The sequence below is a fragment of the Aristolochia californica genome, unplaced genomic scaffold (genome assembly GCF_029961685.1).
Source record: "Aristolochia californica isolate CCGP_79_NKW_82.1479 unplaced genomic scaffold, dmAriCali1.0.hap1 SCAF_5, whole genome shotgun sequence".
NCBI lineage: Eukaryota > Viridiplantae > Streptophyta > Magnoliopsida > Piperales > Aristolochiaceae > Aristolochia > Aristolochia californica.
In genome coordinates this window covers 3,322,595-3,347,829 of record NW_027182214.1, presented here as the reverse complement: position 1 = coordinate 3,347,829, position 25,235 = coordinate 3,322,595, and the positions used below count along the sequence as shown (strand labels likewise).

The window sequence follows — 25,235 nt, the reverse complement described above, 5'->3', positions numbered from 1 at the left end:
TTCTTGAGGAGATGAAAGCGTTAGAGAAGAATCAGATTTGGGAATTGGCATGTATTCCCAAAGGAAAACGCCCAATTGGTTGTAAGTGGGCATCCACAGTGAAATATAAAGTTAATGGGTCAATACCAAAGTACAAAGCAATGCTAGTAACAAAAGGATATCGTCTCTTGCAACTATTATAGACAGGCCATTGCAAAAGCTGGTTGTGAAATTTTCCTCAATGGTAATTGGAAGAGGAAGTGTTTATGCATCTACTTCTAGGATTTAAAGGCTTACTTGGCACTAAAAAGTCTGCAAACAATCTCCTAGAGCATGGTTTGATCAGTTTACTAAAGCTATCAAGAATTTTGGGTACCTTCAGAGCAAACAGATCACACTATGTGTATACGGATGATATTAGCCTAAGAGGTGACGATCTTGTTGAACAGGAGAAGCTAAAGACCCTTCTGGCTAAAGAATTTGAAAGCAGATATCTTGGATCTTTGAGGTATTTCTTGGGCATGGAGGTGGCAAGAACTAAGGAAGGGATATTGGTGTCTCAAAGAAAACATATCTTAGATCTTTTCAATGAAACCAGTATGCTAGGTTCAATCTAGCTGAAACACCCATGGATGCAAATTGCAAGCTCTGTGCAAATGCCAGTACTGAAGTTGATAAGGGACAATATCAATGATTAGTTGGGAAATTGATTTACTTATCTCATACTCGACCTAACATTACTTTTGCAGTGAGTGTTGTGAGTCAAGTCGTGCACTCCCCTCGTGAAGAGCACTTAAATGCAGCTTATAGGATTCTCAAATATCTTAAACAAACTCCAAGAAAGGGATATTTGTTCAAGAAGAGTGATAACGTATGTGTTGAAGCATTCACTAATGTTGACTAGACTGGAAGTATAAATGGGAGGAGGTTTACATCTAGATATTGCACCTTTGTAGGAGAAAATTTGATGACTTGGAGAAGCAAAAAACAGAATGAGGATGCTAGAAGCAATGCTAAAGTTGAGTTCAAAGCTATTACATAAGGGATATGTAAGCTTATGTGGATAAAATGACTTCTAATTAAGTTGAAGATTGTATTTAACCATCCTATGAAGTTATCAGATAGGAGTGCAGCCATTAGTATTTCCCATAATCCAGTATAACATGACAGAATAAAACACATTGAGATCAATCGACATTTTATCAAAGAGAAGAAGATGGAGTATTGTGTCTACCGTTTATTCCTACCAAACAAATATCTTCACGAAGAGTATTCAATCACAACAATTTGACTCCCTAATTGGCAAGTTGGGAATGCTCAACATTTATAAACCAACTTGAAGAGGAGTATTAAAATATGTCCAGATTCATTCTTTTATAGTCCAAATTAATTGTCTGTTGAAATATGTCCAAATTCATTCCCTTTGAAAAGCACATGCTCCAAAAGGAGGAAATACCAAGACATATTTCATTTAGAATATCAAGACTAAAAAATTAAAAAGACACAAGCGTTCACTTTCCATTTCGTGTGCACCAAGGAGCAAGATTTTAACCAAAGACAAGATTTTTGAGACACGATGTCAAATACCAACAGAACTTTAAAGCTTTGTGATGGATTTGAAGAGATGATAGACCACTTGTTGTTACATTGTTCATTTCCCATAAGGTAAGGAGCTACTCAATCTCAAAATTTGGCATTGTTGGTGATAACATGTTTTTTATATCATATCCCACAAATTTTCTATTCCACCAAAGCTAGGTAGCATCATGTGAAAGGTTTGCATTGCCATGATTCCATGGCACGTTTTGGGAACGAAGGGCTCAACAAACTTACTAAGAAAGATGCTCTATTCTTATGGTGATTAACAAGTCCACCCACTCTAATGCTTTCATTGTGGCCCATGAAAGTGGAATTCGAAGAACCTTTTAGTGCTCTATTAAAAAGGAATCTTTCAAGGTCTGGCTCGTTATATATCACTATCAGCATTTATAGATATGCTGATGCAGGCATCTTTGTACGTTGCAAAGTCATCTTGGCTACATTGATTAGTGATGATTGGTTTTCTTGTGTGTATGTGCTAAGGTAATTAAGCCCTAGGTGTGGGTTGGTGATGTTTGAGATTTTTATAGTGGTCGTGGACGATGATTCCTAGATGGATACTATTAGCAGACGCTAATGAAGTTGTATACTTTCCAAAGAAACACACAATTCAGAGCTGAGCCCGAACCTCCCTATGTTCGAATTGAGTTTGATTTAAATATTTCAAGCCGAGTCTTATCTCGAGCCTAAAATTGTTATCGAGTTCGAGCCCACCGAGTTCGAGCCGAGCTTTGAGCCGAACTCGAGCCTCAACATATATTTAAAACTTTTCAAAAAATATATATCAAATAAAATATATATAAAATTTTGCATACATTTTACATAAAATTGGGCATAACCTCTACATAAAATTGGGCATAACCTATATATATATATATAATACATGTATGAGATTGGGCATAACTTCTACTTCAAATTAAGCATAATCTATATATATAATACCTGTATAAAATTCGATATGACCTCTATTTAAAATTGGGCATAATCAACATACATAATACCTGTATAAATACTCCATAAAATTATTTATACATTCCATAAAATAGTCTAAACACTCCATACATTGCATAATATTATAAATAAATTCCATACAATAATCAAAAACAACAAAATTAAATGAAATATCACTATCAATTTACAATCACCCAAATAAAAACTATAAATTCATTATAAATTTACAAACTATAGTTATTTCTCTTCATGCTAGAAAATAATATAAGTCCTTGCTTGAGCAAAATCTCCACCTATGAGAAAAAAAAATAGTTATTGTCAGATAAAAAAATACTCTTCCACTACTAGTTACTTAATGTCGTTAAAAATATTAAAATTACCATGATGAGAAAAACAAGAAAAATCATGTAGCTGGTAGCATTATCTTTGCGTTCTTCTTCTCAAGCTGTAATCATAAAACAAAATTTTAATAAATAAAACTAACAAATATTCTAAAAAATATCGTGATAAATAATTAATCAAAGAAATTTACCATTTGATTTTTCTCTTACCGTGAAGAGTTCGAACCCAATCACTGCCACAAATCAAAGTTTGAAATGTATTTGGTACCAAGGAAGAACGATACGAGTCTATTACTCTACCACCAATACTAAATATTGACTACGAAGCTACTGTGGATATGAGAATTATAAGGGGGGTTAGTCAACGAACTTAAAATTTGAAGTTCATCTTCATCTCCTGCTTCAAATTCATTTAATTCCTCTACATGAAATTCAATTTCAAACTTGGTGTTAGTGTGGACGAGTTCATATACATTGGAAAACAATTTCCGGTGTTAATGCCCAAAAATAAGAAAAATATAAAAAACAAGAAAATGAGTAACTTATAATAGTACACTTAATTAAAACATAATATTTAAACCCCAAATTAGGTAAAACAAACATGATTACAACACAAATAAGTAATTTAATGAATAAGTAAAATAAATTAATATATTAATTAATTAAATTAGATATTATATTATTTAATGATTGCAGTTTATTATACATTAATACAATAATTACGTGAGCCAATTAGCTGTGTAGATGATTAATTATAAAAATAAAAAAATAAAATGGAAAATTTGATCAAATGTTAACTTTAACACACTATATTTTTATGTATTATTGCATCGTCCAGAGGAAAAACAGGTTGAGAATAGGATTTGCAAGCTTTTTTTTTTTTTTTTTTTTAATAAAAATCTCACGTGCAAAACTCGCATGTGTGAACTGCACGTGTGAGTTCGCACGCTGTATGGGATGGAGCGTTGAGGGGGGGAAATAATCTCCCCCCCTCAACTTAGGTATCCGAACTTTAGGTATCCGGGGTTCTGTGCCGTTTCTGCGAGAGCGGTGGCCGACTGATTTGACGACGACAGCAGGTGGTGGTAGGGGCGTGACGACGACGGGAGAGGGTCCAGAGCAACCGCTCTAGTTGGGGTATGACGAGGCGAGGGCGACGCTACGGGAGTCGACGGTGATGATAATGAGAGGCAGAGAAGGCGATGGGCGACGCTACGGGAGTCGACGGTGATGATAATGAGAGGCAGAGAAGGCGATGGGCGGGGGGAAGGATTAGGTGCGGCGATGGCGGAAGGGGCACCGACGGCGAGAGGGAGAAGGGAGATGGAGGCCGAGAGATGGAATTCAGAGGAAGAAGAGAGAAGGGAAGGAGGAGACAAAGAGAGCGAGGGCGGGAGAGAGACCGAATTTTTTTTTCGGGAAAGATAGTGCGAGACTCCAGAATATTTGCCCCGTCCCGCCACTATTTTAAATTAACGAGTCGGCTCGCGAGCCGAACCTGGCTCTGCTTGAGCTCAGCTCGTTAACCTAAACGAGCCCATTTCTGAGTTCGAGTTCGGCTTGAGCGCGATATATAATGAGTCGAACCGAGCCAAAACCGAGCCGAACACGAGCCGCTCGCTAGCCGGCTCGGTTTGAAGCCACCCCTACTTTCGGAGGATAAAAGTGGCCAAAAGCAAGAGGTGTATGATTCTATCTTTGAGGTTGTAGTTGATACTCTAAGTGAACATAGACTACTGGATGCAAAACCTACGAACACACCTATGGAAATGAACTTAAGCTTGCATGATGAAGATAGTCCACCACTTAGAGATAGAACTGTATAGAAGATTGGTTTGGCTAATCAATTTATACTACTGTTACTAGACCAGAATATCATTTGTTAATGGATTTGTGAGTCAATTTATGGAAACTCTTAGGAAGGTGCATCTTCAGGTGATATAGACAATTTTGAAGTACTTGAAAGGGGCCCCTGGTAAAAGGGTGCATTATGAACCACATGGACACTTAAATATAGTGGGTTTTTCAAATGCAAACTACAAAGAATTGAACTTAGAGAGGAAAGTCCACTAGTAGGTATCGTCTGTTTGTAGGAGGTAAACATGTGATTTGGAAGAGTAAAAAGCAGAATATAGTTCTCAAATCAAGTATGAAGTTAAATATCTAGCTATGGCATATATTGTGAATGAGCTCAATGAAATCTGTGTTGCAGGAATTTAGTCTAGGGGGAAGTGATACGATTGAACTTAATCATGATAACCAAGCAACAATATTTATTACTAGCAATCCAGTGTTCTATGAGATAACCAAATATGGAGAAGAATATTACCATTTTATTCATGATGCAGTGATAAGTGGAAAAGTGAGTACTCCTTATTTTTCGTTCCAAGCTAGGGTTTATGGATATATATGGCCCAACATGAGAGGAAGTGTCATAGTTCAGGGGTATTTTGGTAACTTTACAAGACTATTATTATGTCCTAATGTTCTAGTAAGAAAGAAGTTAAGTTGGGAGGTTTAGTGATGTCATTCTTATCACTTTCCATTACTATTTTATGGTTGTAAGTGGAGTGAGTGTCATATGGGTAATATGGTCCTTTTCTTTGTAATTCACTTAAGTTTTCTAATAAAAGAATTAGGGGTCAACTAGACTCCCAAACAAGACTGATACTCACATGGTCTCTTTTCTTCCAACTTCACCACTTCCTTCTCTCCTTCTCCTCTCTTCAATCCATCTCTTTCTTTTAAGCTCAAGAAGGATAATGTTCCCTCGTAATCAAGATTAGCATCCAATACCCACTGGCCCCAGACTTCCAAAACATGTTATCATCACATTTTAGTTTTAACTGGGCTAGAGAAAGTCGAGCCAAAGGAGAAGTGTTGGGAATGACATAATCTCTAAATTAGCATTAAGCTTCTAATATTGTAGTGCTAGGAAGAGGAAAAGGCTCTTGTATAGTACAATACAATGAAGAACACTCCCAATGATGCATCCTAGGATGCTGCTAGATCCAATGAAGGTTTACTTGTTTCTCTTACTCATAAGAATACCAACCTGAACTGGTAGCCATCAAGAGTGAAAGTGTACAAGGGATATAGGAATAGGAACAAGGATATTCAAACTGACCCAAAATTTGCCAAAAATAGAATCCCAATGGATTAAGCTGGAGGAGCATTGGAGAATAACATGGTTGGTTAACTCCTCAAGTACCCTGCAGACCTAGCAGAGTGTGTAGATGACCTGGTCACCTCTTTTGTAGAGTTCATCATGATAAGAATTTTTCTGTGAGCTGCACACCATATAAAGTAGAGTACTTTTTGGGGGTCCAAGCAGCTTCCATGTACTTGAGATAGAAGAATATTTTGTACAGTTATCCATGAGAAAGTCATAGAAAGAGGCACCCGAGTACTGTCTGACCGAATTAAAGCTCAAAACTGGCTTTTCTTCTCCAATATATTATCTACTTAGCTTGGCCAACATATCTGAAGCATCCACAGATTCTTCATCATCTTGGGTGTTAAGGAATAGTCCAACATGGATTAGTGAGTACAAAGACTTTGAGTTTATTAGTTGGGAAAGAGGTTTCCTAAGTTGGCTAGTCATTTTGGGATAGGGTTTGGACCCAACTTTACATGGTATCAGAGTAGGCTTTGAGCACTCTAATTTCTTCAAAGTAACAACACTGGAGGCATGACCCGGCCAATTAAGGTCAGAAGTGCATTGCCGGTAGAAGAGACAAGTCGACCTGTGCACACTGTGAGGCGGACCGATCGACCCAACCCAAGGTCCAACTAACATCACAGGATTTCGGTCCTATTGTGTTGGCCTTTGGGATTGGAGTAATGATTAACATGGACAGTCAGAGGTGAAATTCTTGGATTTATGAAAGACGAACAACTGTGAAAGCATTTGCCAAAGATGTTTTCATTAATCACAAAAGACGACCTGTACCTAAACTATTCACTTGTAGAGCCACAAAAGAGGGCCTACACCTAAACTATTCACTTGTAGAGCCACAAAAGAGGGCCTACTCCTAAACTGTCCACTTGTAGAGCCACAAAAAGAGAGCCTACACCTAAATTATCCACAATTGGAGTCACAAAAGAGAGCTTACACGTGAGGGGGAGTGTTAAGGAATAGTCCCACATGGATTAGTGAGTATAAAGACTTTGAGTTTATTAGTTGGAAAAGAGGATTCCTAAGTTGGCTAATCATTTTGGGATGGGCCTTGGACCCAACTTTACATTGGGCCCTTTAATAGCATAAGTTCCAACCTAGAGGCTAATCATGCGGGCTTCGTGAGCACTAGATGAAGATGAACTAGCCTCTTGCAAGTCTAAACACCTAGGAAACTGAAGTAGCTTAACCTGCTGTGAAGTCCGCATTTCCAAAATTAATCTGAGCTTACATTAGCGAAACTTACCCATTTCAAATGTGCACACATGAAAATGTAAAGAGTTAACAACAAGATTCCCCACATGACAATGCACCGAGGATCACATACACGAAAGAAGCAATCCTAAGTATTTAGGAATAAGGTGCAACAATGATAATCTCTCTTGCAACCACAAAGTAGATTGGCTATGGTCTTTGTCCACTAACAATCTTATCTTCGTTTTCTTAAAAATATTTTTTTATTTGAAAAAAATATTTTTTTAACTTTTCAAAAAACTTCTTTTTCTGCAGGAAATAATGGCATTTCATCGTTTTTATTGCTTCATATATTTATGTACACCTCACTGTCCTTTACGACGGAAATCTATCATATTCTAATCGACGTTAAGGACACAATTACAAAATTAAATAATTTAAAAAATAAAGACAGAAATCAGTTCCTTAAATTGTTCAAGAGCTTTCATCATGGCTCTTTCTGTGGCCTAAAGAAAAAAGCATATAGCGCGAAAAACTTCCACCTTTATCACAGTCGCAAAAATTCCCAGAAGGTGAACCACCTACCTGTAGAGAACATCAAAACGCCATATACACACGGGCGTGGCCAATATGGCTGAGGTTGTACGCGGTAATCCCACAGACGTACATTCCCACTTTTCCAGGGCTTTTAGGCCTGAAAACTTCCTTTTGCTTACTCATGGTGTTGAGAAGCTGCAATTCAGGCTTCGAAGATTGTGCAGGCCTCCCGTTTATGTCGCTGGTGTTATTGAGCGACTGACCTGTGGCTGAGTGAAAGGAATTTGAGGAAAAAGAGCTAACTCGGAAGCGGTTTGTTGTCCACGAACGCGGATTGGGGAGTCGAATTTTCTCCCTGATTGCCTCAGCGACACCATAGAAATAGGGAAGGAACAACGGCACCCCCAGCAGAGTTCCCATGGCTCCGAAGCTCACCTCGGATATGGAGAGTTACTCGGATTACTTACATCCTCAAGTGAAAGATTCTTCCGGTCTGTAGTGTTTTTGGCTAACCACGTCAGAACAAGAAAAATTAGAAATGTTTTTTATTATAATTTTTTAAAATTATTCATTTAAGTTCTATTTAGTGCTTTACAAGATATTTGCTTACAAACTTTATAGTAATTCTTCTCATGAAAACAATGGATGAAAATTTTTCAGAAGTTTAAATACTTTCACATTTTTTTCAATATTTCTTTAAAAAATTTGTTTCGTGATTCTGAATGAGCATTTGAAAGTTTATTCATAAAGATATACACCACAAATTGTTCTGATTCAAAGGAGAAAGGTGTATTGTAATACGTGAGAGGTAAAACTTGTTCTAAAGGACTTACTATCGCGATTCATGCAATTTAAATTATTTTGTTTGTCTATGAAGACATTATATCTATGGAGAAATTTTTGAGGTTGTATCAATATTGAATTATACATATTAAATATGAAATGGGTGACACGTCCTTTTAGTTGACCCATTATTAGATATGTTTCCCCTTAGATGTAGGGATATTGGAACAGTTGTGTAATTACCCAACAGTTACAACTTCTCATCTTTTTATAGGAAATAGACTTTGAAAAGTTGGATGTGAAATTTTTCACAGTCAGTTGTTTAGAAAAAAGTCTGTGTTATCTTTATCAATTGCACGGATTAAACTTTTGGACACACTAGACAAACATTTTTGGAATTTGACTGCTATGGCGGTATGTGTTTTTGGGCTTCCACTTTCAATTTTTCTTAAATTCATGATATGTTTTAAAATATTGTTTTCGTGAGCTCCATGATTCTTAGTGTTGCTCGTGACAAGCCAAAGCTTTGGGATTTAGCATTATCACAAGTAGAATTCTTAGTGTTGCTCGATTTAATCTCCTTGATATCATCTCTAGTTGAGTGAGGTGAACAAAAAATCTATAAATAATGCACTAGTTTTTAAACATAGAAAAAAAATGACTATGGGCATAAGTCCATATAAGATTATGTACACCCAATTTTTATTTTTGCTATTAAGTTTGAATTGAAGGGTTTAAAATTTGATTCTATATTATTTTATATTTTTATTATCTTGTCCCTTCATGTTGATATTATTTAGAGATTTTTCTTATTTTTATTAATTTTTAATAAAATTGAGACAATGACATTGTTGTAAATACAATAAGTAAATGCTATTCTAGTACATAGAGCAAATTTTAAGGAAGAAAAAGTTAGGAGCAACTAGCCTTGGCTGGACTTGAATTCAACCTCCTTTCGGTCTTTTAGACATTGGATTTATAGTGATATTTCCATAACTAAAACTTGAAAGAGAAACTCTACAAATGAGTCTTATTCTAGGCTATCCATATCCGATTTTTAAGTGGGATATATTTGCCACTATAGGCAAGCACCGACCATATGGGTTAAACCATTTCTATTAGGTATCTCACCAAACTCGACTTTATCTATTTTCATGTGAAACATCTAAAGTATTTTTTCGCCAGTGGGAGTACAAGAAATGTTTGAGAAAAAAAATCGGTAATAGAGAGGCAGGATTTGAGTTTGTAAACTCAAAATTTATTAAAAAATTAAGTTTGAAGTTAATTTTAATAGTATAATACTATAAAAAATCATGTTTAATTCAAAATAGCTAATGCTTTAAAATATATTAGATTAAAAAATTTAATTAGCACATATTATAGTTTAACAACAAAGTAAACCTGGTGCAAAGCATGATTAAAATTAAACTGGGATGGTTTATTTGTTGGTTACTATGAGAAAAAAAGTATGGACCAAAGTGCTTTCTTCTTTCATACTTGTATGTGATTTAACAAAGGCTAGAGTCGAAACATGAAGCAGTGATCATCACTGTCTTCACTTGAAAGACAAGCTCCCAACTAAGCAAAGCCTTTCAATCATTATTCACCAACCCAAGAGCATTCTTCCATGGCATGATCAAACACCTTTCAGAATAGAGAGGAAAAACGTAAAACACAGGCTTTATAGTTCTTCATTTCCCTACCTTTTCACATGCTAACTTAGCTTCAAAGCTAAACACAGGCTTTATAGTGTAGCCATTATCAAATTCACCAGCTTTCACTACTCACATTGCCCTCAAAACGCACCAAACATGGTGTTATTCAGGCTATTCTCTCTAAGTTCTTGTCTCTCTTCAACTGATCTTGATGCGTTGAGAGGATGGGTGTCGTCTTCTTCTTCTTGTTCTTCATTCTTGTTGCTTCTCCCACTGTGCACGCCGGCCGTTGTGCCACCACGATCGGCGCCAAGACCTTCAAGAAGTGTATGACACTCCCCACTCAGGCGGCCTCGATTGCTTGGACATTCCATCCACGGAATGCAACGCTTGAAATCGCCTTCTCTGGTTCGTTTATCTCACCTACAGGCTGGGTCGGGTGGGGAATCAATCCTATATCGGCGGAGATGACGGGTACTCGTGCATTGATCGCCTTCTCCGACCCTAATTCTGGTCACCTCGTCGTCCTTCCCTACATCCTAGACCCCACCGTGAAGCTTCAACGGACGCCTCTCCTCTCACGTCCGCTCGACGTCCATCTTCTCTCCTCCTCAGCTTCACTTTACGGTGTTAAGGCTGCTGTGGTGCATGAAGGGGCTCCTGTACAAATCTATGGCACATTCAAGCTTGAGCCAAACAGGACCAGGATCCACCTGGTATGGAACCGGGGCCTTTACGTGCAGGGCTACTCCCCTACCATTCATCCAACCACCACGGCCGATCTCGGATCCATCACCACCGTCGACATAACGTCCGGCGTAGTCACTTCCGGCCATACCAAGATCTCAACCCTCAAATCAACCCATGCAGTGCTCAACTCCGTCTCGTGGGGGTTCTTTCTCCCCGTAGGGGCCGTAACCGCACGCTACCTCCGCCAGATCCAGTCGATCGGTCCCACCTGGTTCTACGTCCATGCAGCCATCCAACTTACCGGATTCGTGCTAGGGACCATCGGGTTTGCGATCGGGATGCGGCTTGGATCGATCTCGCCTGCCGTCACCTACGGACTCCACCGGAAGCTCGGTATCGCGACCTTCAGCCTGGGGGCTTTACAGACACTTGCACTGATGTTTAGGCCTAAGACGACGCACAAGTTCAGGAAGTACTGGAAGTCTTACCACCACTTCGTGGGGTATGCCTGTGTTGTTGTAGGGGTTGTGAACGTCTTTCAAGGGTTCGAAGTGATGGGTTTTGGGCTCTCGTATGCCAAACTAGGTTACTGTCTGGCATTGGCCACTCTGATAGGGATTTGCATTGCGCTGGAGGTGAACAGTTGGGTTCTGTTCTGTAGGAAAGCCAAGGAGGAAAAGCTGCGGAGAGAGGGAATGGTTGGGAGGTTTGAGAAGGGAAGTGGGAGTCACTGAGCGTTATAAATTAGAGAGAGAGAGAGAGAGAGAGTCTTTGTTTTGGTCTCCGGGGACTGTCTGGAAATAGACAGCCTTCGTTTTTTCTTGGTTTGGTTATTTTATAACTAGTGGCAAATCATTTGTCCTTTTTAGGCTTGATCGAATCCATTTTAGTTTAAAATATTATATGGCAAGCCACGTCATTATCCAATTTAAAACAATTATTAATTGGGAAAAAAAATTAAAAAATTATTTTAAAGTTTTAAAATAAAATTTATCGATTTTTTTATTAACTTATAGTTATAATAATAAAATAAAAAATAAGTATATTAATTAATTAAAAATCTCGCTTTTACCTATATAACACATTTTATTATTGATTTAAACTATTTATTAAATAAAATTAGTCGAAAAAATAATTTTGAGTTCAAAAATGTAATTTATAGTTACACTTTTTATTACCTTATATTAAAAAGATAAATTATTAAAATAATTTAAAATAATTAAAAATTTTACTCTTACCTATAAAATATTTATTAATTGAAAAATATTAGAAAATTTTATCGGTACACGGTTTATTACCTTATATTTACAATAATAAAAAAATAATATAAGTTCATTAATTAATTAAAATCATACTCTTACCTATATAACACCTTCTATTATTGATTTCAAATATTTATTAATTAAAAATAGATGAAATTTTATTTTAGAGTTTAAAAATCAAATGTATGGGTAACTTTTTATTACCTTATATTTTAAATAATAAATTATTAAAATAAGAATATTAATTAATTAAAAAATCTTACTCTTACCTATTTAATACCTTTTATTGTAGATTTAAATTATTTATTTATCAAAAAAATTATTTTAGAGTTTAAAAATCAAATTTATCGGTCCACTTTTTATTAGCTTATATTTAAAATAATAAAATATAAAATAAGCATAATAATTAATTAAAAATCTTACCTTACCTATTTAACACCTTTTATTATTGATTTAAAATATTTATTAATTAAAAATTTAAAAAAAATTATTGTGAAGTTTAGAAATAAAATTTATTCATACACTCTTTATTACCTTATATTTATAATAATAAAAACTTAAATTTATATATTATTTAATTAAAAAATCTTACCTACTTAACACCTTTTAATATCGATTTAAGACATTTTCTAATTTAAAAAATAATTAAAATTTTTTTAATAGTTTTCAAAAATAATTTTTTGGGAACTATCAAAAATTTAATAATTATTTTTTAAATTAGAAAGTGTCTTAAATCGTTAATAAAAGGTGTTAAATAGGTAAGATTTTTTAATTAATTAATATATTTATTTTATATTATATTACTATAAATATAAGGTAATAAAAAGCGTGCCGATAAATTTTATTACAAAACTCTACCATAATATTTTAAAATATTTTTTCAAATAGTAAATATTCTAAATAGATAATAAAAGTTGTTAAATAGGTAAGAGAAATATTTTTAATTAATTAATATACTTATTTTATATTTTATTTTGTAAATATAAGGAAATAAAATTTGCACCTATAAATTATATTTAAAATAAAAAAATATTTTATTATATATTATTTCAATTAATATATTTCTTAAATCGATAATAAAAGGTGTTATATAGGTAAGAGTAATTTTTTAATTAATTAATTTACTTATTTTATATGTTATTATTTTATGTATAAGGTAATAAATGCCTACTGATAAATTTGATTTTTAAACTCTAAAATAAAAATTTCAAATATTTTTTCAATTAATAAATATTTTAAGTTTGTAATGAAAGGTATTAAATAGGTAAGAGTAAGATTTTTTATTTAATTAATATGATTTTTTATATTTTATTATTATAAATATAAGGTAAAGTGTACAAATATATTTTATTTTTAAACTCTAAAATAATTTTTTTCAATTAATAAATATATTAAATCGATAATAATATGTACTACATGGATGATGACGATGTTTACCATGTAACATTTAAATTGACCTTGATGCTTTTTCTGTTATTTAATGATGTGGTATCCTATATAGATGATTACGTGTTTGGAAGATGATCAAAGCCTACGTGTAACTTTTGATTGTACACATATGTAGTTGACTAGTAAAAGTTGGGTAGTTTTGAAAATAAGTTAAAAAGCTGGTTATTTGTCTATTATGTTTAAAAAGTTGGATAATATCCTAAAAATCTCCAATACAAACAAATTTTTAACTTATTTTCATAAATACCCAACTTTGATCGGTCATATGCACATGTGTATAGTCAAAGGCAACACGTAAGCTTTGACCGATTACGTAGTGTCATGTCATCACTCCATATTAGCACCCAAAGAGTCTTACATCATGTCACCTATCACATAATCAGAAGCCATGTCATCCTGCCATGTAATCGAATATATAATTTACAAATACCCAAAATACCCCTAAGTACAAGAACACATAATATGCTACATATCAATGCATAAAGTGGATAGAAACTCAAATAACCCTAAGTACAAGAACACATAATATGAAACATATCGATGCATAAAATGAATAGAAAGTAGACTATACTTATGGACGAACTTCCTATTTGACCACTAGAGGTAGTAGCTATCTCATTAATAAAATACCAAAAATACCCCTAGTTTCGTTTTCTAATACTCTCCCTCAAGGTAGAGTATAAACTCTTTTTTCTTGTATAATAACATCTCTGATAAAATGACAATCAACTTCAACGTATTTTATCCTCTCATGGAACACCAAATTATTACGCTTCGTTCTCATTTACTTGAGGTCCCATCTCAACAATAATTTATTTTCCCTATAGGAGTTAGCTTACTATATGGCCATGGCTTTGTGCTTTTGCACTTGATCTAGCTACCACAATTTATTTTTTTACTCTTCCAATTAATCAAATCACCTCCCACATAATAGCAATATTTGATTGTAGACCTTCTAATATGATTTTGATCCAATGTAATTAGCATTAGAAAATTATATAAAATCGACTAACCACAATCCTTTTCCAGAAAATCTTTTAGATACTTCAAAATTCTATAGACGACCAAAATGATTTTTTGGTGGAGATTCTATGAACTAATTGACTACTTCAATTGCAAAGAAAATGTTTGGCCTTTTTAACTCATCAGGAAGGCCATGATTCCATGGGTATTTCGATAGGACAAGCATCCAATAATCTATACTCCTTTAACATGTTCTCTACATACTTCCCTGAGATGAAACAATCTCTTTTTGACTGTGGACTACTTAAATTCCAATCATAAATTTTAACTACCCCAAATCCTTCATCTGAAATTATCTTACTTGTTACTCTTTAACTTCCTCAGCCTTCTTATGGTCATTTCTAGATAACACAATATCGTTCACATATACAACTAGAACTATGACACCTGACCATCTCCTTAGCACAGACATAGAGTGATCGCAATGGTTCCTAAAATATCCAAAATATATAATCACTTTAATTTCTCAAACCATGCTCTGGGACACTATTTAAGTCCATAAATAGTTTTCTTCAACCTGCACGCCTTCCATGTCATCCCCTGATCAGCATACCTAAAATGTTGCTCCATTAGATGTCTTCCTTCAAATCACCATAAAAAAATACATTTTTCGTATCAAGTTGAAATAAGATCACCCTTTGTTCACAACGATATATATCAAAATTTGTATAGAGTAAGTTTGGCAACCTAAGAAAATATTTCAAATACATTGACACCAATTGTTCCATTTGCAACCAACCGAGCTTTGTGTCGATTGGTATTTCCATCAATATTGCACTTTATTGTGTATACCCAACAACATCCCGCATCAGTTTCTCCCATAGGAAGATCACAATGACTCCACTCCCCTAGAGACGAATGTATTCATCTACCCATCCATGGCTCGCTTTGCACTAAGGTGAATCTAGGGCATCCTACATTAAATAAGGAAAAGAACTTGTAGACATGGACATGGCAAAGCCATTGACATTACACTTAATATGTGTACACCCAATGACATGCTACAATAGTTGCTCTAGTAGGTAGGAAGGTAGCAAAGACTCCACGTCCCCCTAGAGAAGAAAGCATCTATCTTCTCATTTATAGCTCATTTCCACTAAGATGTACCTAGGACATTCTGCATTGAGTTAGGAATATAACACATAGATAGGGACATGGCAAAGGATTCATAGGAAGGCGACAAAGAATCAAAAGATACATAATTAGATATAAGATGAGAAGTACATGACTTTTTGGCTTTTCGAATAAAAATTGGAAGATCCAAATCAGAGACACTAGGATTTGTAGGCAAAGAGGATGATGGCTGGTCCAGAGGAGGCTCAAAAACCCTGGTGGCATGTGTTGGTAGCAAGGCACACGATTGTTAACTATACGCTTATAGTGGCTTGTTTGATGGTGGTGAGATACTTATACTTGAAGCATCCACGACAACTATGTAATAGATTATCTACAAATGAAGTAGGCACAAACAAAGATTGATCAAAGGACACAAAATATGGAGTATTTTCAAAACATCCACTAAAACATATATTTTGTGAGTACTAGGATCATAGCATTTATACCTCTTATGAGGACATGAATAGCCAATGAAACACACTTAACAATACAAGGAGACAGTTTTTCAAGAGAATGGCCAAACAAATTAACAAAACAAGTAGATCCAAACACATGAAGAAGAAACATACAAATTTTGCACTAAAGTTTTAACACTTGTATATGAATATGTCCCTTCGAGATGGATGAAGGCATTTGATTGATAAAGAAACATATCAAAATAGCATCACATTAGAAACATGCATTTGCAACATCAATATTCAGGCAACTTCAAGCAAATGCATGTTTTTCCTTTCTACAACCCCAGTTTTCTAAGGGGTATGCTAGTAGATGGTGTGGTGAATAATGCCATGAAGATCACAAAATGAAGTAAACTTATGATTCATAAATTCAAGACAATTCTCTAACAGAAGGTATGAGCAGAAGCACCAAACTTTTTTTATAACATTCAAAAATTAAAAATACATCAAAGGTTTTTTTTCTCCTTCATGAGATAAACCCATCTACTTCTACTAAAAAAATCAATAAAGGTAACAAAGTAATGGAAACCAAGTAGGCTAGGGACCCAACATGGGCCCTATACATCTGAATGAACCAACTCAAATGTTGAAGAACTATAACTAGAACTTGATGGACACTGGTTCTATGGTGTGTTCCCAGTTGACATGGTTTGTAAGGTAATATGACATCCAGGAAGTAGAGCCCACATTTCTCATACCCATAACCAATTGTCTATCTTCATCTAAAATTCCTAAAAAACACATGAAGTAGGATAAAATGTTACATAACAATTTAAAATTTTAGTGACATTACTAATATACAAAAGATTCACTGGAAAGTTTGGGACAAACAAAATGAAACCCAAGGATATATGGGGTGTCGTATGAATGGTGTCCTTCCCTTGAACTAGGGAGGTAGATCCATTTATCAGTGCAACATTATGATATGAATGAAAAAGGAGACAAATTGAAATACTATTGACATACTTGACGTAAGAATAGATGCTCATGAATCAATAATCTAGGGGAGATGATGAGACATATTAAATGCTTGCATACCTATGTTTGCCATGGTGGCACTCACATTGGTGGAGGATTCAAGACCTTTGGAATTAGAGGAGGTGGGGCTAGTCAATTGGCGCAATAATTGGAGTAATTGTTGAATTTCTTCTTGCGGACTAGCATAAGTTATAGTTTCATTTTCTTGTGGAATTAGCCCATGTTGGTTTTCCAAACATCTCCCAACACCTATCCAAGAAATGATCGGTTCTTCTACAGTGAACACATGCACTTTTCTATCACCTCTATCGCAATATCCACTTATTTGAGTGAATATTTTTCCCACGACCTCGTGAGGCTTCATACTTGTTTGAGGTAGAATTAAAGCCAAGATCCATAGCTTCAATTTTTTTATTATCTTTTCAACTTTGGGTGGTCGTTGCACCAAACTACCTACTCAAGGGTCAAGACATCATCATTTGCCAACAATTGGGCTCAAATGACATCATACTTAGGTATGAGACCATTAAGAAATTGAACTACTTGAATCCAATCTGTATTAGTATATGGATGAAAATCCTTAATTCCACCAAACTAGAACTTAAAATTCCAAAAAAAATCTCAATTTAGGGTTGACGAAAAGCATAGAATAGGTGACACAATATAGAAGCATTAGACAACCCTCTAAAGGGGCAGTAGTAGAATAATAGACTGATCAGTCCACAAACAGAGATCATCAACCAAACAGTTATAGCAAAAACAAGTGGAAGAATCTGACCTTTATCCCATAGTGGATGAATTGTTCCAAATTAAAATATATTTTTGTGCCATAAACGAATTAGAATATGTTGGGATGTGTTGCGTGCATGAGTGATGATGGATGAGATCATGGGATTGAAAATGCAGGGATTCGTGAAGGTTTTGATTGTTTTCTTACAGATTTAGGAAAGATTGCTTGGAGACAAATTGGCATAAAAAATAGCAAGAAGAAAATCGATAGAATCGAGGTGGACGACTTGCTTTCACCAACCGGTGAATTTGTCTGTTTTTTTATCACTCTGATTTTGCGTTATCACGGCAGCAAAGCGTACAGGAACCGATTCACACGCCCAAATTACACGCTGTGATTCTGATTCTCTTTGCCAGTACTTTCTCTCTACTCATGGCCCTCTCTATCAGAAGCTGCCGCTTTCTCTCCCCTGGACAATCTCAATCTCATAGACTTCTAGTGCCTTGCCGTTCTCCCATAGCAATTGTTTGTTCCAAGTCGTTCACTCCTATGGCTTCCATGAGCTCTACTCAGACTGCTCGAATCTCAGAAACCTTCTCCAAGTTGAAACAACAAGGCAAAGTGAGATTTTTTTTTTCAGTTTATTTTTTATTTTTAAAGTTCATACTTATTTTTATAATCTTTATTTCGACTGTTATTTGTGCATTTTGCTTGATTTCAAATTGGGCATTGTGTTTTTCACCACTGAATTTGTTGGTTGCCCCCTTAATTATTACTTTGAAAATAATAAAGCACCATTTGTCCAGAAGAAGTCATCTGAGTTTTTCTAGTTCTTCTTACTACTTTTTCAACTTTTTCCCTTCCTCCCCTACCAATTCTTTTAACAAGAGTATCTGGATTGTATAGGTAGCATTTATACCTTATATTACAGCCGGAGATCCTGATTTGGCAACAACTGCAGAAGCCTTAAAAGTACTTGATAGGTGTGGATCAGACATAATTGAACTTGGTTTGCCTTATTCCGATCCTCTGGCAGATGGTCCAGTAATTCAGGTCCGCTCATGCATTGCATGTTTTTACTTCTTCTTCTTCTTTTTTTCATTGCATTTTGGTTTTAATTGAGTTTGTTCTTAATCCATTTTTCTATGTCATTTCAAGGCTGCTGCTACACGTGCATTAGCTAGAGGAGCCAACTTTGATGCTATTATATCCATGTTAAAGCAGGTAGCGCTATTCTCACAACTTAATCAAGTTTTTGAGGTTTTTAATGCTCTTGTTTGCACACACACCTTTTATATTCCCTAAATAAATGACAACAGATGTGAGATGGGTATCATATGTTTTCTTGCTCACAAGACAAGTTCTTGTGTTAACTGGATACTGAAACCTGAGATCCATTTCTTATAGTTTGCTAGACCAGTTACGCTGTTTGTTTTGTTTTGATTTCTTAATTTGATTGTCACACTCACACAGTACATGAAGTATCACACAGTGCATGGAGTTCTCTTTAACACGTGTTGGACTTGAGACGCTCACACAAACTTCTAAGGCTAAAATGGAGGTCACTAGCATGAAGCTCCCATTCGTCTATCCATCTATGCATGTGTATAACTTTTTTTTTTTTTGACAAGTGTTAACTTCTTTTGAATTGCATGCATAATTTTTTTCTGTTCCTATTTTCAACTTAGGTGCATTGAGTAGAATTTTTCTTTCAAAGATCTGACATACAATTTCAACATTTCTAAGCAGGTGGTCCCACAAGTATCCTCTCCAATTGCATTGTTTTCATACTACAATCCAATACTTAAGCGTGGGGTGGAAAAGTTTATGCATACTATAAAAGATGTTGGTATACATGGTAATATCCACTTTATTTGAGACATGAGTATTGAAATGGTTGTGTTATATGTATTGCTAGTATATTCTTTAAAGTCACAATTATGATGAACAAGAATTATTATATAGTTGGCTCATGTTATATATACATATATATCCATACATACTTATATATATATATCTATATCCATACATACATATATATATATATATACACACACGTTGATTGTTGATTATGCATGTATACTGCACCCCTTTCCACCGGTGTGAATTGAGCCCAAGACTTCTCACTAGAATCCCTCTGAATGTGGCTGTTGAGCCAAAGGCACTGTTAAATGTAATGTAAGGGGTAGTTTGGTTATTTTACATAATCTGTACATTTCAGGGTGAGTGTCATCATGTTCAGTTTGTTCAGTTGTGTCTATGGTCCACTTTTTATATGTTTTGGAAGTATAGTTATGGATTTATTAGGTGTTATATGTAAGAGAAGCAAAGAGGTCATTGTCTCTCAAAATCACATAATTGAATAAAGGAAAGGGGATCGATTTTCTGATCCCATTGAGAGCAGTCTATATGCTCTCTTCTGGCACTTCTCCTTTTCTCTTCTTCTTCCTCTCTTCCCTCATACCGCTTTTTCTCATCATTTCACAGGCACAATCCATTTGGGCTTTTTCTAAAATCAAGACATATGTTTTATTTGAAATGACTTGCTTATAATTTAATAATAAATAGATGATTTAGTTCTTCACGTAGGTTGCATATGGAGTCTTTGAAGTCCAGATATTTGAAAGTATTGCTAATGTTTTTAGAGCTTGTTTACCGTGCCCTTGTTTGTTTGAGTTTACCTCCATTTTGTATATGATAGCCGACTTGAAGAGGTTATGGCTGTTAATTCCCCTAATTTCATATGAATGGTACCCCAATAGGTTGCATTGTCTGATGTACTGGCTGAAATTTCATTTCTCTTGTGCTCATCTTCTCTTTGTACTAATTTTTTTTTTTTAAAGCAAAGTGAAGGTTCTTTCTTCTAAATTTTCATCACGTGAAAAACAACAACTTACAATTTTTTTATTCATGTCAAGTTCTTGTAAGGTTTGATGATTCATATATTCTGAAACTGGACACATGGATTCAATTGAGTTTGACTTTATGGTTGATTATCAATATGTTGCAGGGCTTGTGGTGCCAGATGTCCCATTGGAGGAAACTGGCATATTGCGGCACGAAGCTGCTAAAGTTAATATTGAGCTAGTAAGCTTCCATCTTTTTCTTCGTTAAAAGTTGGTTCAGGGTCCATCCCAAAGTGATTAGCCTAGGTTTGAAGGCTATTATCCAACGAATAATCAAAGAATCTTTCTTATGACTTGTGTTTGTGGGATTATTCTCACTAACACTTCCCCTCACTTTCAGGCTTACACCAACAAACAACGGGTCTGAGACATGGATAATGACTCAAATCTGACTAAAACTCTTCCAATTTTAGAATCTAAGGGTGGGGGCAAGTTCCCTCTTCTTTGCCAATGCCTAACTATTAAAAAGATTAATCTGACCCTATTTCCACTAAAACAGTTCCTCTCAAGTCCCACTTACACCCAATTGATCAAATAGCCTGACAACTATTGCAATTACATGCAGTAGTGTTCTAACAATCTCCTTGGCCCTCTAGCCACGTGTGCCTAGGACTGATTGTCACCTTCAGGGTGAAGGTTGGCCCATGCCCTGGGTCGGGCAGGTTTTTGGGCTGCATTGGGGGTCTCCATTGTTCCAGTGACAAGGATCATGAAGGTACCATACTACCTCTTTACTCAAGGCCTCTTTGCGTGTGACGCTCGATGAAAGCTGAAGCTCAAGCCCTCCTACGTGGTATGAGGCTATTTGAACAAAAGTTTTCAGGCCCTCTAATCATGGAAGGGGATTAAGCAAATGTAATGGATGGCCAAGAAATCAGCCAATCCATGGAGACTAGGCTAAATTTTGATGAAATTGCAAATCTTAAATCCTCATGGAGGATTGAATGGAGACGTGCCCCTCAATCAGTTAATACCTTTCAGATTTACTAGCTAAAAAAGGAGTCTCTTGGGTGCATATTCCTGTTGAGAAGTTGCTCCCTTTATAAGCTAGGGTTAAATATCCTCTAGTATCATATAACATGCAAAAAATTTCAATGAGATATAGCTACCACCATTCTCAAAAAGTCCATGCTCTCAACTTTACTTGCCAAATAGTTCAGGAGGTTCTCCTCAGAGAAACAAGCTCTATGGAGAGGATTTCTTACAGCGAAGTATAACCTTCCCAGTCGCCTTGTATACCAAATGATCCACTACCTAACAGATCTTCTTATATTTGATATTCAGTTGCAAACAAAAGCAAACCCATAGCAGCGACCTGAGGTTACCTTTCAAGGATGGTGCAACCGTGCAATTAATGTAATTTTTTGGGATGACTCATGGTTAGGCCAAGGCTTCCTCAGCTCTAGCTCCCCAAGACTGTTCAGACTTGCTTGATCCCAAAGCATTTCAATCCCTAATTCATGATGCATGCGGAATTTAAATTTCTGAAGGTTACTAAATGACAATGAAGTGAAGGTAAGCAATTCATAAGTGGCCAGACAAGAGGATCAGCCAATCTGGAGTCCTGCTCCTTCACGGCAACTTTCAGTATCCTCCTATTACAATATGCTCTCCCACAATGTAGGCAGCAACAACTTCATTCACAGCTAGCCTATTTTGGAATCTATTTGGGCCATCCAAGATGATGCGTTTCATCTGGACTCTTCTCATGGCAGAATCCTTCCATGTGGCAAATTGGCTAAGCAAGGTTTCCATGTCATAAACTCACTGTGTATATTCGGTGGTGAAAAAGAGCAAAGTGACTGATCGTATTCTACAACAGTGATACTGCTTTACTACACAAGCATAGTTTGCACTATTTTGTCCATCTGGGCGTCCTTTTCAAGTTTTTTAAGCCCATAACAAGCATCCCGTTTGCCAAAGATTGGAAAATCCCTTTGGAAAGTTGCAGTAGTAGAAGACCTGTGGGCCTTCTGGTGTGAAAGAAATAAGAGAATATTTTGGCACTCTGATTTCTTAGTAAGAGTTACTGAAGGTACATTCATTTTCATTTTGGTGTGGGCAAGGCAGATTCTCCACCCAAGCTCCCCATCCAAAGCCTGGTGATTGAAAAGCAGTGTTCTCTCATCGCCAATATTTGTGTCTTCTTCCACAGCTTTCCTCTCGTGGTGCTCTCCTCCTGGCTCATTGGACTAAACTTTGATAAGAGCTGTTGGGGAACCTGTGGCCAGCAGATATTGGAATACTTTGCAATCATGAAGGCATGATTCTTCTTGTATTCTTTGATCCATTTGGGAATGGCGATTCTGTTGAAAGTGGCGAAGCTCAGAGCGCAGCTGCAAGGTGTTAAGCTATTTGTTCAGCATTTCACAATTCCACTCATTATTGAAAGGGACTCCACCATAGTCATCTCTTAAATGTCTTTAGGAGGATTCCTCCACTTTGGAGGTTTTGTCATGTATATGATGATTTTGGAAATTTTTTAATTCCTTCAATGAAATCATTCATTGTTAAAAAAAACAGAAAATTTAATATAGTGGTAAGATGTAGGTAGCATTTTATAGAGATCATATGTACATTGTGTTGAATATTGAGTTTAACGTACAAGTTCTGAAGAAAAGCAATGTTAAAAGCTTTTTATATGTTTTCTTATCCTATCCTCGAAAATGCTAGCTATTTATTTCTTATGATGCACTTAATTGAATTATTTGTTTTTTTATCACCAAGGTGCTGCTTACAACACCAACAACGCCATCTAATCGAATGAAAGCCATTGTTGAAGCTTCGGAAGGATTTGTTTATCTTGTAAGTTCATTTTCTTTCAGGTTTAATTTTATGTACTTGTGTCTTTTCCATCCTCAGATAATCAGTTTCAATTTTGGGAAATTGGTGTCCTCCTAAGGAAGTATTTTTGCGAGGTTGCTTCAATGTCCTCTTATGTTCAATGATCATGCATATGCATTTGACCTTCCAATTTACCATGTCATTAGTTATAAAATAGGAAATTATTTTCTCTTAAGTTATTAAGCATGGAGTTTCATTTTATAGTATTTGAGCACTGCTTCCTGTTTGAGCATTCCCCTTTTTCCCTCCAAAACTGTACAGTATTTGGAGTATTCACCAGGTTGACTCACATGATAACCAGGTCGACTTTAGTATGTTGGAGAGCTTTCTTTTACAAGCTTTACTATCAGTTTGGTACTTCTTATTTTTGGGATTTTCTCTTGGAAAAGGACCTTTTGTTTCATTAACTGTCAAATCACCTTACAGGTAAGCTCAACTGGAGTTACTGGAACCCGTGCATCTGTGAATAACAGAGTACAAGAACTTCTCCTGGAAATTAAAGAGGTTATTTCCATTCCCGGTTTAAATTCTTTCTGAGAACTTTGCTTTACTTTCCTATCATGGTAAAATATCTTGAGATACTGACTCTATAAGCATGACTATTTCTGATTTTGCCTTGGTTTTTATTATCATCAAAATTTGCCCATCGGATTGCCATTCATGGTTAACACTATTTGATTTCCTTTACACGTTATTCTTCACTATTTGCTTCAGAATCCTGACAGACATCTACTTCTGTTCATTCATTTGTAGGCAACTCAGAAACCGGTGGCAGTTGGCTTTGGCATCTCAACTCCTGAACAAGTGAAACTGGTGAGAGCACTGAAAGGAAAACCAAACTCATCAGATCCTGGACTGTTGTCAATGGTGATTGCTTAACCTTATCATTTTTATCTGCTTCGTATGGCAGGTTGCAAGCTGGGGTGCAGACGGTGTTATCGTAGGCAGTGCAATAATGAAAATATTGGGTGGGGCAAAATCATCAGAAGAAGCACTGAATAACCTAGAAACCTTCATTAACTCTCTCAAGACTGGACTCCCTTGAGAACCATATAACAACTCATATTGTATGGATTTCGAAGTAACTTTGCATCTCTTCTTACAAGTTTCTGTCTCATCTTCAGATGTCTTTAAATTATGTTTCAATCATGTTGAACATCAGAGGAATTCAGCCACTTGTGGCTAAACTATCATCAACCAAAAATTCACTAAACATCTTGTTGTCCTCAATGTCAACTTTGCATTGTCTTGTTCTTTTCCCATTGAGGTCTTTCCTTGAGCTCCATTATTTAGCTTGGGATTTGCCTGCGACAAACGGTGCAGTAAACCAGAATCGCAGAGCTTCATTTGACTTGAAGCTCATCTTTGTGCTGGTTTGCACTTACGAGAGACGCTTCACGCTGAGCCGAATGCTGTGTAGTTGCAGGAATTTGCTGCGATAAGCATCACACCATCGCACCAAATCACTGGTTGCGTCTCTTGACTAAATGTGCCCGAGTTGGAGTGGAAATTGATTTATTTTCTGTAGATGATTGTTATCAATGGAGGTGACTCTTCGCTCA

The 25,235-nt window shown here is 35.8% G+C and overlaps 2 protein-coding genes across 4 annotated transcripts; both read left to right on the top strand.

Annotated features, from left to right (window-relative positions):
- Positions 1 to 10,362: 10,362 nt before the first annotated feature.
- LOC137966201 (cytochrome b561 and DOMON domain-containing protein At2g04850) lies at positions 10,363 to 11,779 on the top strand. Its single transcript, XM_068812753.1, has one exon. The coding sequence runs from the start codon at positions 10,442 to 10,444 to the stop codon at positions 11,639 to 11,641; it is 1,200 nt and encodes a 399-aa protein (XP_068668854.1). The 5' UTR covers positions 10,363 to 10,441; the 3' UTR covers positions 11,642 to 11,779.
- Positions 11,780 to 18,033: 6,254 nt separating this feature from the next.
- Positions 18,034 to 24,923, top strand: LOC137966057 (tryptophan synthase alpha chain-like). Of its 3 annotated transcripts, none has more exons than XM_068812521.1 (9): positions 18,034 to 18,544; positions 18,830 to 18,976; positions 19,082 to 19,147; positions 19,670 to 19,772; positions 20,934 to 21,010; positions 23,557 to 23,634; positions 24,100 to 24,177; positions 24,427 to 24,486; positions 24,584 to 24,923. In XM_068812521.1, exons 1-9 carry the CDS (start codon positions 18,356 to 18,358, stop codon positions 24,716 to 24,718), a joined length of 933 nt encoding a protein of 310 aa, XP_068668622.1. In that variant the 5' UTR covers positions 18,034 to 18,355; the 3' UTR covers positions 24,719 to 24,923. The 3 variants fall into 3 exon arrangements, with proteins under 3 accessions (XP_068668622.1, XP_068668621.1, XP_068668620.1); XM_068812520.1 differs by having other exon boundaries at positions 18,035 to 18,544; positions 19,673 to 19,781; XM_068812519.1 differs by having other exon boundaries at positions 18,036 to 18,544; positions 19,670 to 19,781.
- Positions 24,924 to 25,235: the final 312 nt, after the last annotated feature.